Here is a 15,047-nt window from a genome sequence, read left to right as displayed (position 1 = left end):
AGAAATAAAAAGGAACAAATAATCCTTAAAACGGGTGAATTCCTCATCCTTCGACCTCATTTTCCAGCTGATTTTGTCACGCCGTACTAATTACGCTGCTGCTGATGCTCGGAATAAATGAAGTGTAATGATTGTAATAAAGGATTACAAAAAAAAGGAACAAAAAATAAACCCATAAATTTATATATTGTGGAACCAGAGGCTGCAGTTATAATGCGTAGACGCCTCCGCCCGACCCGCTTCACGTTTGGTGATTTGATGCAACTGAATTTAAAAAAAAAAAAAAAAAAAAAAAAAAAGAAGAACCCGTCGCCTTGTCAGGTGCGGCAATAAAGTGCACTTTTTTTTAACTTTTTTTTTTTTTTTTAATTCAGAGAACAGTCAAATTTGGTGAGGAGGGAAATGGACTTATCTCCGTTTCAGTGTTAAGATCTTTGTTTTTTTTTGCAGAAGTGATCGGCCCCTGGCTCCCTTCCCCCACTTCGAGCTGTGCACGGCTGCGGTTCACAGCCTGCAGGGGCGTGAGTGTGAGGGGTGCATGGTTACCGCGGAGAAAACATGGCGTGGAAACTGCACGTGTGTGTGTGAAAATCACCTGCAACTTACTGGAGAAGGACACTTGAGCACAAAGCAGATGATTTAAGGAAGTGGGCTGGAACGGGGTTATTTTTTAACACCGCATGTTAACCTTCTTCAGAAGCCCGTCCCTACGTTTGACATTAGCAAAAAATATAAAAATAAAACCATGAGGGGACCGAAAGGCTGCAACCACGTGTTTACGATGCAGGAGCGAAAAGCGTGAAGGTTCGAAGACGGAAAAGGAAGGCCTCGAAGATGCTCCACGGGTCCTCGCGCTTCCCTTTTTTATATTTCTTAACCAGTTGCTTTACGGTTCTACTTTTTCTTCCACGTGCAAAAATGGAAGAAACGGGGGGGCGGATTCGGGGCTGTGATATTCAAATAAAATGACCTTTGTCGAAATTCGCTTTCACCGTATTTACCCTTTCGGTTTGTCGATTTATTCCCCTGAAAAGCTCCCGTCGACGTCGTTAATTTGATTATAAATCACCCCCTCACTTTTTCTGGCATGTTCTTGGATGTGACTGAGCGGAGGAGAGTATCTTTGTGTCGATACGCAACCGCTGTTTATCTTTGGAAAGATGAGCTGGGAGGATTCTTTTCATCCAGGCGCCAGACACGGATCTGCGCGGTACAAAACAATTCCGTCGCCACGAGTAATATCAAAAACGTTGTATTGCGTTGTGCGATTTCGTGGAAGGAGACGCCGCTCCGCGAGGTATACCGGCGCCGAACCCAAAGATTCGGAGGACGACGGCACGGCGGGCGACGTTTCTCCGACTCCGGACGGAAACCGAGCGAAAGGCGCAACCGGACGGGCCGAAAACGTGAGGGTGCAGGAACACCTTCGTTCACCCGAAGACCGTAAAGGTGACGGGCAAAGAGACGCGAGGAGAAAGCCTGACCGAACCCTGTGCAAAACGTCTGTCGGAGCGAGTTTCAAATCAAATATATCTATAGATCTACACAGAGAGAGGGAGTTTTAAAAAGAAATTCAAAAAGAGCACACACTGCGATTATACCTTCATTAGATGGACAGTCTGTAAGTAGCTTAAGCCTTAATGATTGTGCTACATTGGAATACGGTCTTGTTGGTGGGTTGCCTTCCGCGAGGTCTGGAGACCAGGACGGACGTGAATCTAGCGCTCCTCCCTCCACCTACTGGACCGTGTGCTCGCCACGGGCTATATGAGAGGAGAACTCATAGCGGTCTTTGCTGCAGTGGCCGCAGATGTTGCATTCCAGCGGATCTCTGTATCCGTGGCAACCCATGTGGATGGTGTACATGACGTGGTCCAAGAAGAGCACTTGGCAGTGTTCGCATTGGAAGCTGGGCACCTCCTGACCCTCCCGTCCGAACACCCGCACCGCATCGTGGGACGCGGGCCTCTCCAGGGCCGCTCGCAACACGCCCGGCACCATTTCCGACCCGTTTTTGGGCGACGCTTCTGTCAAATGATTGCCCGAGTAGCCCGTCGCCGGACTTCCGCACGGCCTAAGGCCGGAAGAGGGGTTGCCACCGTGGTAGCCCTGCCTTTCCTGAGGGCTACTGCGAGCCGAGTCGGCCGAGTCCAAGCCGCTGTTGCTGGGAGAAGCCTCTTGCCGCGACAGGGCGCGCACGCCTCGTCTCGCGAACGCCACGGGGCCGTTGGCGGCGGGGTGCCCTTGGAAATCGGGAGGCGGGGGTTGCTGAGACGGCGCGGTGTCACGGCTTGCCGAACATTCTGCTCTTTGGCCGATGGGGAGGAGATGCTGGAAGAGCGGGTTGACCATGGGCACCATGTCAGCCATGGAAAGAGGGTGCTTCGGGTGTTGGAGGAAGGGTCGAAAGGACTCCGCTCCCATGTAAGTGATGGTATTGCCCAAGGACTGCTCCATCATTTGGGCCGGCAGGAGCTCGGCATGCTTGTCAAACTTGAGGCCCACCTCGTAGCCCAGATCGGGGAAGTTGTAGCGTCCCATCCTTTCACCTGCGTGACACAATAACAATCGGATTCGTGTTTAATAATACACGCGGGTACGATAAGGAGGCCGCCGAAGATACCAGCCGCAGTCAGTCGCGTTTATTTTTCACTACAGTTTGGGACATTTTGTGTACATGGTTTTCTGCGAGCGCATGTGACGTGTCGAAAGGCCCCATCCATCTACCGCAGGGCTGTTAACCCCTCCTGAACAGGGATGTGGTGAGCTGTTTTCTTTCAATAACAGCAATAGCAGTGTTACAGGTGTACCAAACCACAGACTGAAAAAAAAAAAGCACTTCCTTGCCTCTCATTACGTGCTCTGGCTCACTTGAACTCGTATCTAGGTCTAATAGAGTGGAAAAATAGAGCGTGATCACAAGACGCCGGCTGCAAAACTAGAAGGGAAAGTAGGCTAGCGCCAAAGAATACCGTCAACAGGCGCTTAAGCAAATTAGCTTAACCATAAAATATGGGGATTTCTATTTTATTTTTATTAAGAAAAAAAACAAGTTTGGTATTTTTGGAGAGTCTCCTTTCCAAGCGCTGACAGAAATCCACCGTGAAAACAGGACAACAATTTTTCCAGACCAAAGGCGTCGAAGCGAAATAACCGGACTGCATTGCTGCCGATCGGTGAGAGCCATCATTTCTTTGCAAGACGTCCCTCGGTCACGCCGGATCATTTTGTACTCGTTTATTCAAGCCTCGCATGCGCGGCGAGACGTAGTCCGGAGGAAAAAAAAGACTCTCGGTTAATACCCACCCACGAATTTCTGTGGCGTGGTGCTCTTCCTCTTGCCAACATTGAGTCTTTCGATGATGACCGGTCGCTCGAAAGCAGCCATGGGCCGGGGCTCTTTGGGGACGTCACCTTGGGGTTTTGAGAAAAGACAAAAAAAAAGTGGTTTGCCGTGGATTCGGTCTTGCGAATGATGTCGGGCGAATAAACGCCAAATTTGTCGAGCGAGCCGTCGTCGCTCAGTCGCAACGTTCAAAAGTGTTTACCTGCGTAAGGCCCGGCGGCGGGGGTCGGATCCAGACCTATGCTCTGCAGGTAACCATGGCAACGTTCTTTGTGCTCCTCAAGAGATGCCCGCTGCTTGTAGCTCCGCCCACAGAAGTTACACTTGTGCGGTTTGCCGACTAAAAGCGCAGACAATTAAACTTAGAGCGGGTTAATTCACCTCGGTGGCATCCAGTCATGTGATTGGAACCCGCCGGCGTGTGATAATATCGTGAAAATGTAGTAGTAGAAACAGCCTCTGAGATCATGGCTGTTCCACTACAAGTGTGAAAACGCGTCGTAGGCCAACGCAGTTTCACACCGAGGTCTGCGTTTCAAAACCCGAGTGTGTGAAGGCGTGCAGCGTCCTCCCACTGATGTGGCACAGTGTGTATGCGTGTGCGTGGGATAATTGGTCATGAGCACCGTTGCGGTCGGAGGAAACAAACTTTGCGCGTCGTTGGAGGTGGAAGAAAGAATCCTCGAGGAAATTCTCAATCATTTCTGTCTCCGACGGGTTTTTAAGATCTCCCGCCGAGAAGGTCGACGTCAGGCCGTTTGTTCTAGTAGTCGTTCGACGCCGCCAAAAGTCACTCGGTTTGTCGGTGAGTCGGATTCCATCCGCACGGAATGGAACCCCTTGTAGGAGAAGCGTCGCGAGCCGGGTCGAGGCCATTTATTCCGATGTCGACGCGTCCGATCGGCCGCCCCTTAAAGTCTCCATACACCCGACCGCCGGCCGCCCCCTCGGCCCGACCGGCCCACGTCGGAGCGAAATCCAACCTGCCCAGTCATCGCCAAACAACCGTTCTCTCAGAATCACACAGAACGATGTGTTGATCGGCTTTTCTTTCTTTTCTCTAACATTCAGCAGCCCTTTGGTCTATAAATAACACTGAGTCACACAAAGTCGAAGCGTGGATTCATCATATATATACATATATACAAATACATGTAGTCTATTGAACAGTAATCAGTGTGGTGGTTAATGGCAGTGGGTTTCGGTATGACGGTCCTGGAGTGTTGCGTAGGCGTGTCTGCCGGGTCACTGCACTATTATTTTTTTGGGGCGGTGAATGAGTAATTGCCAAAGTGTCAGGCAAATTTTCTCGTCTGCTTCTAAACACTACTACGGACCGTGTGGAACACCTCCAAGAGTTACTGTCACTTGTGTCTCACTACTCCCATACACACTTCAGTTTCCATAACATTTTTAAATCCACCAACACGTGACCTTTTGAAGATCTCGGATCTTTGTTTTTCCGTCCGCCCATTCTCTTGCCGCCGTCGGGAATTTTCACCGATCCACACCACGCCGAGTCCTTTCCGGAATTACCGTTTTGGCGATTAACAATCCCAGAGATGTCCGTTTTTCTCCGTCATTATCGGGAATAAATGAAACTCGGCTCGCCCGAGTCTTTTTAATCGTCACGGTACGACTGCGAGACGGCAGCTGGTTACCGATTCTGCAGAGCACAAAGGGTCGACGGGGGTCGCTATGGAAGCCGTGCGTGAATAGAAAACCGTGCGATCGTGGCTCGGCAGCCTCCGTGTGAGCGGCTTCATCCCAGACAGGGAAAAAAGAAAACGACGGCGCCGCATGGCCTTGATTTCAAAGGCTGAGAAAGCGGGGCGAGCGAATCCTCTCCGATAGCAAAGCTACGGTTGACAAAGACGGCCGGCGCTCGTCGTGTTTCGGCACGAACGCCACGTCCTTGGAGCCGAGACAAAGAGCCGTCTATAAGACGCACTTGGAAAATGCGACGCCGCCTTCTCAAATCCGATATGAACAGGGAGCGGGTCTCTCCGAAATTCGAGGAAGCTAAAAGCTACGGAGAACGATCAAGAGCTCCTCGCAAACCCCGAAGAGACGTCTCATCGCAAAGGCAAGACGCCGAAGCGCCGCTTGTGATTCTGGTAAGAACTGCACATGTAGGTTTGTTGGTATTGAACAACAAAAGGAGGAAACGGACGCCAACGCAGAGTCGGCTGAGAAGCGTTCATTCGTCCAGGTATCAAAAGTGTATTAATGACGATTCGAACAAATCTCGGTGTCGCGTCGGGGTTAGCCGGCCCAGAGGAGACGGTCTTACCGGCGTGAGTCCGCAGGTGGCCGGTGAGGGCGTCGCGCCGCCGGCAGGCGTAACTGCAGAATGGACATTTGAAGGGTTTTTCACCGGTGTGCAGCTTGATGTGTCGCAGCAGGTTTCCCTTCTGGGTGAACGACACGCCGCACTGCTTGCACTGGAAAGGACGGTCACCTGAAAACACGCGACCGCGGTCGTCAAACACGGTGGACGGGTTGTTTTTAAGTCGTTTTTTCCAGAGAAAGCGGACGAGCAGATCGTGCCTCACGTTGAGCTGATCATATATTTCTATATATCGTGCGTCGTGGCGCGGGAAGTCGATCGTCTTAGGAACCGACGTTCCTGGTCGGATTCCCGGCTCCTCCTAGCGCGTCCGATTGTTGTCTAGCAAGACGCCGACCCCCTGACTGCTCCCCTGGCGGCCAAACGCTCACGGTTCACTCATGATGGCTTCGTTGCAGGGAACCGAGCGATTAATAAAGGATAAATTATTAATATTCATTATTATTATTATTATTTAAATGTTAATTTCCCTCCTATCATGAATGCCTGGATAATGAAATGCTACTCTTATATCTAAATTGGTCAGAACACGAGCGCTGAAGTACTTTTAAAGTATTTATATGTGATACATTTAACAAGTTAAGTGTGTTATTCAGTGGAGCAGAGTTACTTCACAATGTGAGAGATAATATTGGTAATATTGATAATGTTAAAATACTTTTCAGTGTATATTTCATTACTTTTAATTATTTTTTAACATAGCGTTAGATTTTTTTTTTTTTTTTTTTCACGGGCGCGTGTTCCAACGACAAATCAGGAGCTCAGCCGTCAGTTGGAGGAGTGAAACATGAGTCCGGACCGTGAAAACAAGAGCCGTCATGGCAACAGTTGGAACAGGTTGCGGGGGATTCCTGGGATTTTTTTTTTTTTTCCGGATGATAATTTCTAGTTGGAGCTATTGTCATTAAGAAAAAAAAAAAAAAAAAAGGAGAAACACAACCCGGTGTCAAGGAAAACAAACACATTCTAGAAGAGTTACTGTGTATTGTAAGAGGCGGAAGACGAGAAATCCTCCGCGAACTGCAAATCTGCTCGACCGTTTCGGAAAACACTCCCAGATATTCGACACGTACCGTGTGGTTGTCGACTCGCCGTTTCGTCCGTCGCGTTTTTCCCAGGCAGCCCGTCGCGCTTGTCGCTCGGGCTGACCGCCATCGCCTCCCCCGCCGATTCTCTTTCCCCCGTCCGGCCGATGCCCTCCGGAGGCGAGCGGCGCCGCTCGGCCTCCTCCACCATCTCCTCCTCTTGCTTAATGGACAGATCTTCAATACCAAATAACAAAACAAGGGAACCGTCAGAAACCCGGTTTGATACATTCACCACCGCGACACCTCCCCGTAAACTTAAGCGGCGGTGAACTTCGTGAACTTGCACGGAGCGCCGGACGCCGGGGGGATCGAACGCTTCATCATAGCGACTCGGAAAGTTGCGGATGTGAAGATGGAAGGACACGTTGAAAAGAAAGGAAGGAGGAAAGCACCGGAGAAGGAGAGAGAGAAGAAAACAGGCCGGTCTGGTTCCTGGTTGTCTCAAGGGAGAGAGGGAGTGTCGGAGGCTGTGCGGCGTGTGACACATCCGCCGCAACGGGAGATCATCTGGATGGCAGGGAGATGTATTTGAGTGTGTGTGTGTGTGTGTGTGTGTGTTGAAGGTGAGGTGTGGACGGGGCGACACCTCGCCGCATTCAGCACGACGCCAGAGGAAACACCGGACGCCGACCCTCGGCGGTAATTAGGGGGCTGCGACCGATCTGATTCCCACCGGCGCCAAAACAAAAAAAACTTACTAATCTTGATGATCCTGTTTTGGGGTTGACAACGTCAGAAGTTACACTCTGACCAGACACGGCTAACACCCTCCATTTAGCCGTGTCCATCACCCGTCCCCTCGGGGCGCCGCGAGGCGGACGCATTCTTTGAGCCGACCCGGCGTGTTTGTTCTGGAGGAACACTCATCCAGATACCGGCGCCGCGACCGAGCCTCGTCTCCGACGGCTGTTTCCTGGCAACAGGGAACGTCCTGAACATCCCGGCTATTCAAGCCTCTCGCATCTTTACGTCCGTCTCCTCCGGCGCGACGGAGTGGAATACGCCGAGTGGTCAGATGAGGATACTCTTGAAAACACTTTCCGCCACAAAAAGCAGCCGCTCCGTATGTGAGCTGCACACAAAAGCGGCGTCCGTGCAAGCGCGCACGTACGACCGGAGGATTTTTAATTACGGGTAAATAATCGGAATTAACGGGAGCTCGGCTGAAGTCGGCGCATCTTTGCACTTGAGGTGCCGCTCTTGTCTTATGCTTCGCCATCGAATGTTTTCCTACACTTGAAACACCGGGTCAGACACATTTGTTTGCGAATGGAACACACACACACACACACACACACACACACACACATTGAAGAGACTCAGCATTGGAGAACATTCAATATGTTGGAGGATACTGGATTGATGTCAATATAAACTCACTGTAAATTTGTAAATAATTTATTGATAAAAAATAGATAAAAATTAGATTCACCATTTTTTTCCCTCCTAAATGCATTTTAGCAGTCAACTGTCATTTAGTTTATTATGTTTGTGGTGTATCTACATGAATGTAGCTAATTTAGTTTAAAAAAAAAAAAAGTACAAATGAATACATGACTGAATTAATAAATTGATAAATAAAAAGATAAAAATATTTCATTATTATTATTATTATTATATACTATATATAAATACATATTTAAATATTGTAAAATTAGAGTAAATTAAATGAAATAAAGCATCCGTAGCCAATCCTATCTGCCATTAAAAACCAGCATGTCTCACTGGTTTGGTCAGTCGCACTGACTGGGGCATCGATGAACCCTTTCAGGTGACGACGACAAACTGTCAAACACAACCTCCGTTCTTTGAGTGAGTGTGTGTGTGTGTGTGTGTGTGTGTGTGTGTGTGTGTGTGTGTGTCCAACTGATTGGCCACTCACCACTAGGAGAATTAGGACCCTGAAAAACTGTCTCTCCATTATGCATCGACATATCTGCCAACATTCTTGACTTCTCCTTGATGGGAGAGCACTGGCCGTTACCTAGGAGACAAACAGATGTTCAACAATCTCCATTGTGCTCTGAAATGCTGTCGTTATATGAATAAACGTCGTCATTTGGTGAGGTTATTTAAACAGACGGGGTCGTCCGGGAGGAAACGGCTTGGATATAAAGTCCGACATCTTGATACGACTCGGAGGACCTGATTAAAAGTTAATCCGGCATCAAAACGACCGAATGAATCCTCCTCGAAACTCCCTCGAAACTCGAACGGAAACAATGGCGGTGACACGACAGAGGGCTTTATGCCACTATGGGATCCTAATGTCCAGCGACGCGTGGATCGGGTTGCAACCTCTCAGCGGTCTGCACAGAGCGCCGGCTATGGATAGCCTCGCGTCCACTCAGAGGGAGAGCCGACCAAGCCCTTATCCCGTTACCTCGCCGCTCTGTCGGGGTCACTCGCACAATGCGGCGGCAACAGGCGAACACCCCCGCTGAACCCCGAGGAACCCCTGCGAGCCGTCATTGAGCGGCCGCCGCGTTGAAAAGGACGAGCGCGTCCGAGGAATAAGGAATAATGGCCGGTCGGTCCTGAATGCCGGCGCTCACGCCGAACAAGAAATCTGTGTCACGGCTCCCCTTTGCCGCCAAGGCTCATCTTAGCTTGAAAACCTCTTCGGCGGTATTGTTCCATTGTGGCGGGGCATTCTGGGAGATGTGCTCGACACAATCCCCGGGTCCGGGCTCAGGTTGCAAGGGGTTAGAGATAGAGGAAATCTCAGGTGACCGGCACCGGCTATCCCTCGGCAATGCTGTCCTGGAGACGGGACTGGCCCAGATTTGCCATGAAGGATTTTCCATTACTGCGGCCGCTGACGGCACACAGGCAGGACGCAAGCGATGGCCGTTTTGGGTTCAACGCAAAAACGACGCATTCGGAGCGCTCGCTGCGAATTTACCCCGACGGCAGCTCAACGGACGCGCGCTGAGAAAGGAAGGTTTGCGATGCGGGGCGCGTGATTGGCTGGGTCAGACGCTTCCATATCGCTTCACACATTTGGGGAAGAGAATAAACGAACTGATCGGACGGTGGCGCGGCATCACGGCTACTTTCCCTTTTGTTGAGATGAGATGAGAGGAGAACAACTTTATTGATCCCGAAGGAAATTGTTGTGCCAGAGATTCAAGTAAAAAACATAACGGTAATAGATAATAGTAGAAAGGAGGAAGAATAAGAAATATAATGAAATATGAATTGACTTAACTGTTAGCAGTAACTACAAACCACTCCGCTAGAAAAACAACAACCGGTATCTTCATTTTACAAGTGATATCGATTATTATTTTTATACGATTTGGTTATTTAGTGACAAATCATGTGTTTGATTGAATGATTTGTTTTTTGTTTACAAGTTATTTATAGATTTATTTTCCTGCCAGCTGTTCCTTCATTTTAAAGAAAGCTCAACTGCTTTCTTTTCTTTGGAAGACATCATTCATGGTAATATTAATATCATTCAAATTATTATAGCCATTAGTGTGTGTTCCTTCACATGATGATGTTGCGCAGGTTTATTGTCACCAGAGGAGACATTAAAACTTGATAAGAGGATTTTGTTGGATGGAAAGTAAGCTTGTCAGGAGTGGCCACTGCAAAGGAATTAAACAAGTAAAGGGATTTTGATGAAAAAAAAAGGCTCAAACGTTACATTTTGACCTCGCCGCCAAAGATTATACAAGAAAAATCCCGTCGGACGCTCGGGGAAATGGACCTCGGCTCGAACTCCGAATTTAACGTATTCTAAACACCCACGAATGAAAGACTACGAGGTGATTGATTCCGGTTCCCAAAGTTATGGATTCTGCAACTTCGGCGTGGATCGTCAGATTCCCTCAAAAGGAAACGGGAAGAACAACCAACGGAATTCGACCTCGGCGTTCAGCGGAAACCGAACACAAATAAATCAACACGGACGTCCAAAAGTGTCAGAAGCACACGTTGTCTGGCGTCGTGACTCCACTGCCGGTAAAATCCTTTTCCTCTGCGATACGGCGCTCCGCTCTGACTTACTGGAGACGCCGTGCGGGATCTGGTTTTTCCTGTCCGACCCAAACTCTTCCTCGACACTCGCGGTCAAAGGACACGGTCGGAGAGAAAAACGAACGCGGAGGCCGAACGGCCAACGGATGGAGACGTTCGCCTTCTCTGAGACGCCGCACTGGATTCCAGGCTCCCTCTCAACAAGTAAATAAAGTTATATAACCGCTCCTTGTTTATTCCAGATCCATCTCAAGTGACGGGTGTTTTTATCTCTTGGTGGTAGTTTTCCCTCACCTGCTGAATTCTACACACACAAACACACACACCCACAATCCCACTGTAAAACTTTCTTAGACACCTAACCAGCCATGCAATTCATCACTCCTACGTTACTGTGTCAAGAATCTTGGCAGCCAAAAATAATATTAATAAAATAATTGATGTGCAGAACAACCGTTCTATGTGACTGGATTAGAATTCCAACCGGTGTTTGTCAAAATACAAAAATCAAAAAGATAAATCACACCGGTAGGAAGAGACACCATCGAGTCCCAAGTAGGAATAAACAAGGAGTCGCTCTTTAGAGATATTCCTTCAGCGAAGGCGATACCTTGAAAATAAATCGTGGGTGGAAATAAGTGAGCGTGGCCTCCCTCCAGATCTGGAGATCATCCATGGGGTCAAAAAGATATACAGAATGCAGTCGTCCAAAAAGTGAGAAAACAGGTAATAAATAAATCATCAATCATTCAAAAAATGGAAGCGAGTTAAATAATACATCAAATCAAATAAGTAAAATAGTACATGCAAACAAGGGCTTTGTGCAAGAAATAATGATGATAATATGCGTCAGGATTTTTCTAAAAAACGGTAATATATTACATTTCATTAACGATCGGGCAATGCATACATTCCTATATTAAATGTCATTTACATACGATGAAACGCCGCGACAGTCACCGCTGCGGGTTACGATCGCTTGGAAGCCCGACCACGACGAGGACTCCACATGCATCTTTCTCAAACGACATCCAGAATTCTGCGCGCGGACGTCCGACTGCACGCCGGCGAGGACTTCGACTCTGACCGGCCCGTAAAGGGCGGGATGGAAAAAGAGGCGCTCGCCCCCGCAACCGCAGAAACGCACCGAAAAAAGACGCTCGTTCGTGGCGGGACCGCCGTCACCGGGTCGACCCGGACGCGTTCCAGCCGCTACGCCCTCACGGACATTCCCCAAAATTGTGTCCTCATCTGTTGTTAATGTGAATTTTGCGTAAGGCCGAGCCATCCGGGACCCGAAAACCACATGCGACGGCAATCGCCGGATTGCACAACAGCGGCGTCGCTGTGAACGAGGAGAGAAGCCGAGTTGCCTCAGAGCTCACGGACGACTGAGGCGAGACCGATAGTCCGTCTTCTGCGATCAGCCGTTCGTTTATTGAAATACAAACGCCGAGCGCGATGCCGTTTCACGTTCCGCCGCAATTAATCCCGATGGCGAAAGGCGAAGGGGGAAAACTAGGGTGGAACATTTCTGCCCGACAACTTTGACTGCAAGACGGAGTTTTGGGGACGGCGCTCGATAAACGTGAGGTTTATTTTCTTTCTACAGAAATGACCGAAATGAGATTTCAAGCGGCGGGAGACGCTGTTGAAAATGACGGGGAAATGATGCAACTGAGGCCAAGCAGGCTTTTCCTCATCACAGCGCCGTGCAGCGTCGTCTCTGGAGCCCCCGCGCAACATGCTAAGCCAGCTAAAAACCAACAGCTCGTCATATACCAATATTTAAAGCAGCTGCTTTATAAATAAAATTTAAAAAAAATCACAGGTTTGCCTTTTAACCGCGTTAAGTCTGACCACCAGATGGTGGCCACGATGCAGCTTACAACGAGTTTAAAAAAAAAGAAATGATGATTGACGTTACGGGGGTGGGTCGGAGCCTGAGCGGGGTTTGCACGGCCGCTTTCGGGTGCAGAAAGAAAGGCCTCTGCCGGCTCCGAGTCGCTCGGCAACACCTTCTCGCTAATGTAATGCATTTGTCGCGGCGCGGGTTCAAAACCGCCGAGCGGGATCCACCGGCAGACGGGGACGAGAAGCAGGGGCCTCCGCTTTGCTTCCGCCGCCTGCAAACTGTTCCCACAGAGCCTCCGTGCCGACCTTCGAACGCGCACGGTGTCGGCGGGGCGGCGGGGGGTTGAAAGACCTGCCCGAAGGAAAGCAGCAAAGGGCAACGGAGCACCACAAAGTGCATATCCAGTGTCTGCTGCATTCAACAGGATGTCGCTAATGCATCGTGTTCTGTATCACTGAGGGGTGAACAGGAAAAAGGCAGCGCCGGGGGGGAAATCCCTGACACTGCTAACTGTGTTGTTGGTGCACAACGTCAAGAAGATCATTATTATGATCATCTCATTGCATTGTCACGATTAAAAAGAAGGGAGCGGAGAGGCGGCGAAACTCAAAATAACTCCATAAACTGTTTCCATGGGGACAGAGATATCGCCGTGAAGCCCCGAACGGCGGCTCGGTCGTTCCGGTTGGACGATACGGGGACTTACTGGCGGAACAGCCGTCGCTGACCTCCATCTCAGCTTCGGGAGCTTCGCCGGGGCTGGAAAGACAAAAAAAGAGGAGTGACCTTCACGCATTTACGCCGCAAACACGCCTATTGTGTCACATCTCAGCGCCGCATCGGCTTCAAACACGCTGGCGTTGCGAGATGAGCCAAGTTACACTCAACACGACGAAGTTGCACACACGCACGCACAGCGAGAGGCTTCCCTATGCATACATAAATGCATATATATGTATATTATTTACCACCAGATGAATATAGACGCTTTTCTAAACAGATGAATACATTTTTCTAAATAGAAATGCGTCCAGTCGGACACCGAAGACGCGGTCGGTCGCTAAAGCGCGGGTGTCCGGTTATTTAACGTGGATGTCTCGCGGCTTAATGAAGAACAAACCAGAATAAATAAATAAATGAATAAATAAATAAGTGATGGCTAAAGCCAGCCTGTCGGAGGTTTTAGAATTGTGGAATATCAACGACCGCCGCAATGTTGAATATTGCAATAATTATTAAAAATAATAAACATGCGGTGTACTACGAAGGCAAATGATGACATTGCCTTTTTATTTTATTTATCCTTTAAATCTTAACAGCGGCGTGATAAAAACTGACTGCAAATATGTCTTTCAACCGCCACCTAAAGGCAGACTCTCACTCTGCATTCCTGTTTGTCACGGCCAGGCGCTTTTATCGTCATTATTGGTCTTATTTTACTCATTATTTTTGAATTTTACACGACGGCGGCGGTAAATCCAAACGTTCATCTCACATATTGCCCTTTTTCAAACTACGACCGAAAGAAGGAGTCAGACCCCGTCCCTTTACCCCTTTATCCCTTATTTAAAGTTTAATTTAATCAAATGTAAAACGGCACCAACTCAATCTGACTTTACAACTTTGGCCAAAAAGCCTCCTGCAACCACTTTCATGAAGCTGCTGTTCTTCACGAGAAGGATGTGTGAAGTGCTAAAAACGAAGAGGGGGGGGGGGGCAAAAGGGAGGGTTTACTTTAAGAGGTGAAAAAAAAAGAGATAATAATTGCAATAAAAAAGAGAGAATTACCTTTAAGTGTGTCCGCCGTGCAGGAACGGTGTGATCTGGCCGAGGCGCTGGGGAGGCGCCTGTCTCCTCCCTTCCAGGAAACCCAAAGAGGACAAAATGACACGTTTGGTTGACAAAATTGAAGGAAAGGTGAGAAGAAGAAGAAGAAGAAGAAGAAGAAGGAAGAGAAGAAATGGAGAAGTACCTCAGTGCGCCTCCGTCGGTGTGGACGTGGGGAGAAACGCGAGTGGAGGGAAAAGTTGTCGGGGAGCGCATCCCTCCCACGGGTGGCCGCCGCCGCCGCTGCGTCACAGCTGCGCTCCCGGTCCACTTCCACTTCCACGACTCGAACCCCACGCCCCTGCACGCCAGCCTCTGACACGCCACGCCACGCCACGCCGCGAAGCGAACGCCCCCCCCCCCCTCCCTCCCCGCCTTGCCTCCTCCTCCTCCGTGGAGCCTCAGGAGCGGAGACTCAACAGGTTGGTGGAGGAAGGAGAGGAGGGATGGATCGAACTGGATCCACCGGTTCCTGAGGAATTAGCCCGAGCGGCGGGAGGAGGGAGGGGGATCCTGCGTGGGAGACCCACGGAGGCGTGTGTGCAGCCCGAGGGCGCGGGGTTGGGGACCGCAGCCGCACCGCACCGACGCAGA

General features: G+C 49.5%; 1 protein-coding gene across 2 annotated transcripts; it reads right to left on the bottom strand.

Moving 5' to 3' along the window:
* Positions 1–433: 433 nt before the first annotated feature.
* Positions 434–14,830, bottom strand: ikzf2 (IKAROS family zinc finger 2). 2 transcript variants are annotated; one of them, XM_086145989.1, is made up of 9 exons: positions 14,599–14,830; positions 14,415–14,484; positions 13,333–13,385; positions 8,667–8,768; positions 6,770–6,958; positions 5,640–5,807; positions 3,549–3,686; positions 3,307–3,414; positions 434–2,549 (listed from the first exon to the last, which is right to left on the bottom strand). In XM_086145989.1, the coding sequence occupies exons 3-9, from the start codon at positions 13,358–13,360 to the stop codon at positions 1,738–1,740; spliced, it is 1,545 nt and encodes a 514-aa protein (XP_086002115.1). In that variant the 5' UTR covers positions 13,361–13,385; positions 14,415–14,484; positions 14,599–14,830; the 3' UTR covers positions 434–1,737. The 2 variants fall into 2 exon arrangements, with proteins under 2 accessions (XP_086002115.1, XP_086002117.1); XM_086145991.1 differs by lacking the exons at positions 13,333–13,385; positions 14,415–14,484; positions 14,599–14,830 and adding an exon at positions 11,710–11,788.
* Positions 14,831–15,047: the final 217 nt, after the last annotated feature.

This window comes from Fistularia commersonii, chromosome 4 (genome assembly GCF_037954325.1).
Source record: "Fistularia commersonii isolate RoL2024-O1a breed Wild chromosome 4, RoL_Fcom_v1.0, whole genome shotgun sequence".
NCBI classification, from domain to species: domain Eukaryota; kingdom Metazoa; phylum Chordata; class Actinopteri; order Syngnathiformes; family Fistulariidae; genus Fistularia; species Fistularia commersonii.
Note: the sequence above shows the minus strand (reverse complement) of the source record. Positions and strands in the feature narration are given on the sequence as shown.

Excerpts from the sequence above, each read along its gene's own strand:
- ikzf2 (XM_086145989.1), bottom strand. The coding sequence starts at position 13,360 with ATGGAGGTCAGCGACGGCTGTTCCGCCA. Across the intron at positions 3,415-3,548 it reads CGCCGCCGGGCCTTACGCAG|GTGACGTCCCCAAAGAGCCC; the intron begins GTAAACACTTTT and ends CAAAACCCCAAG. Across the intron at positions 2,550-3,306 it reads CACGCCACAGAAATTCGTGG|GTGAAAGGATGGGACGCTAC; the intron begins GTGGGTATTAAC and ends TGTGTCACGCAG.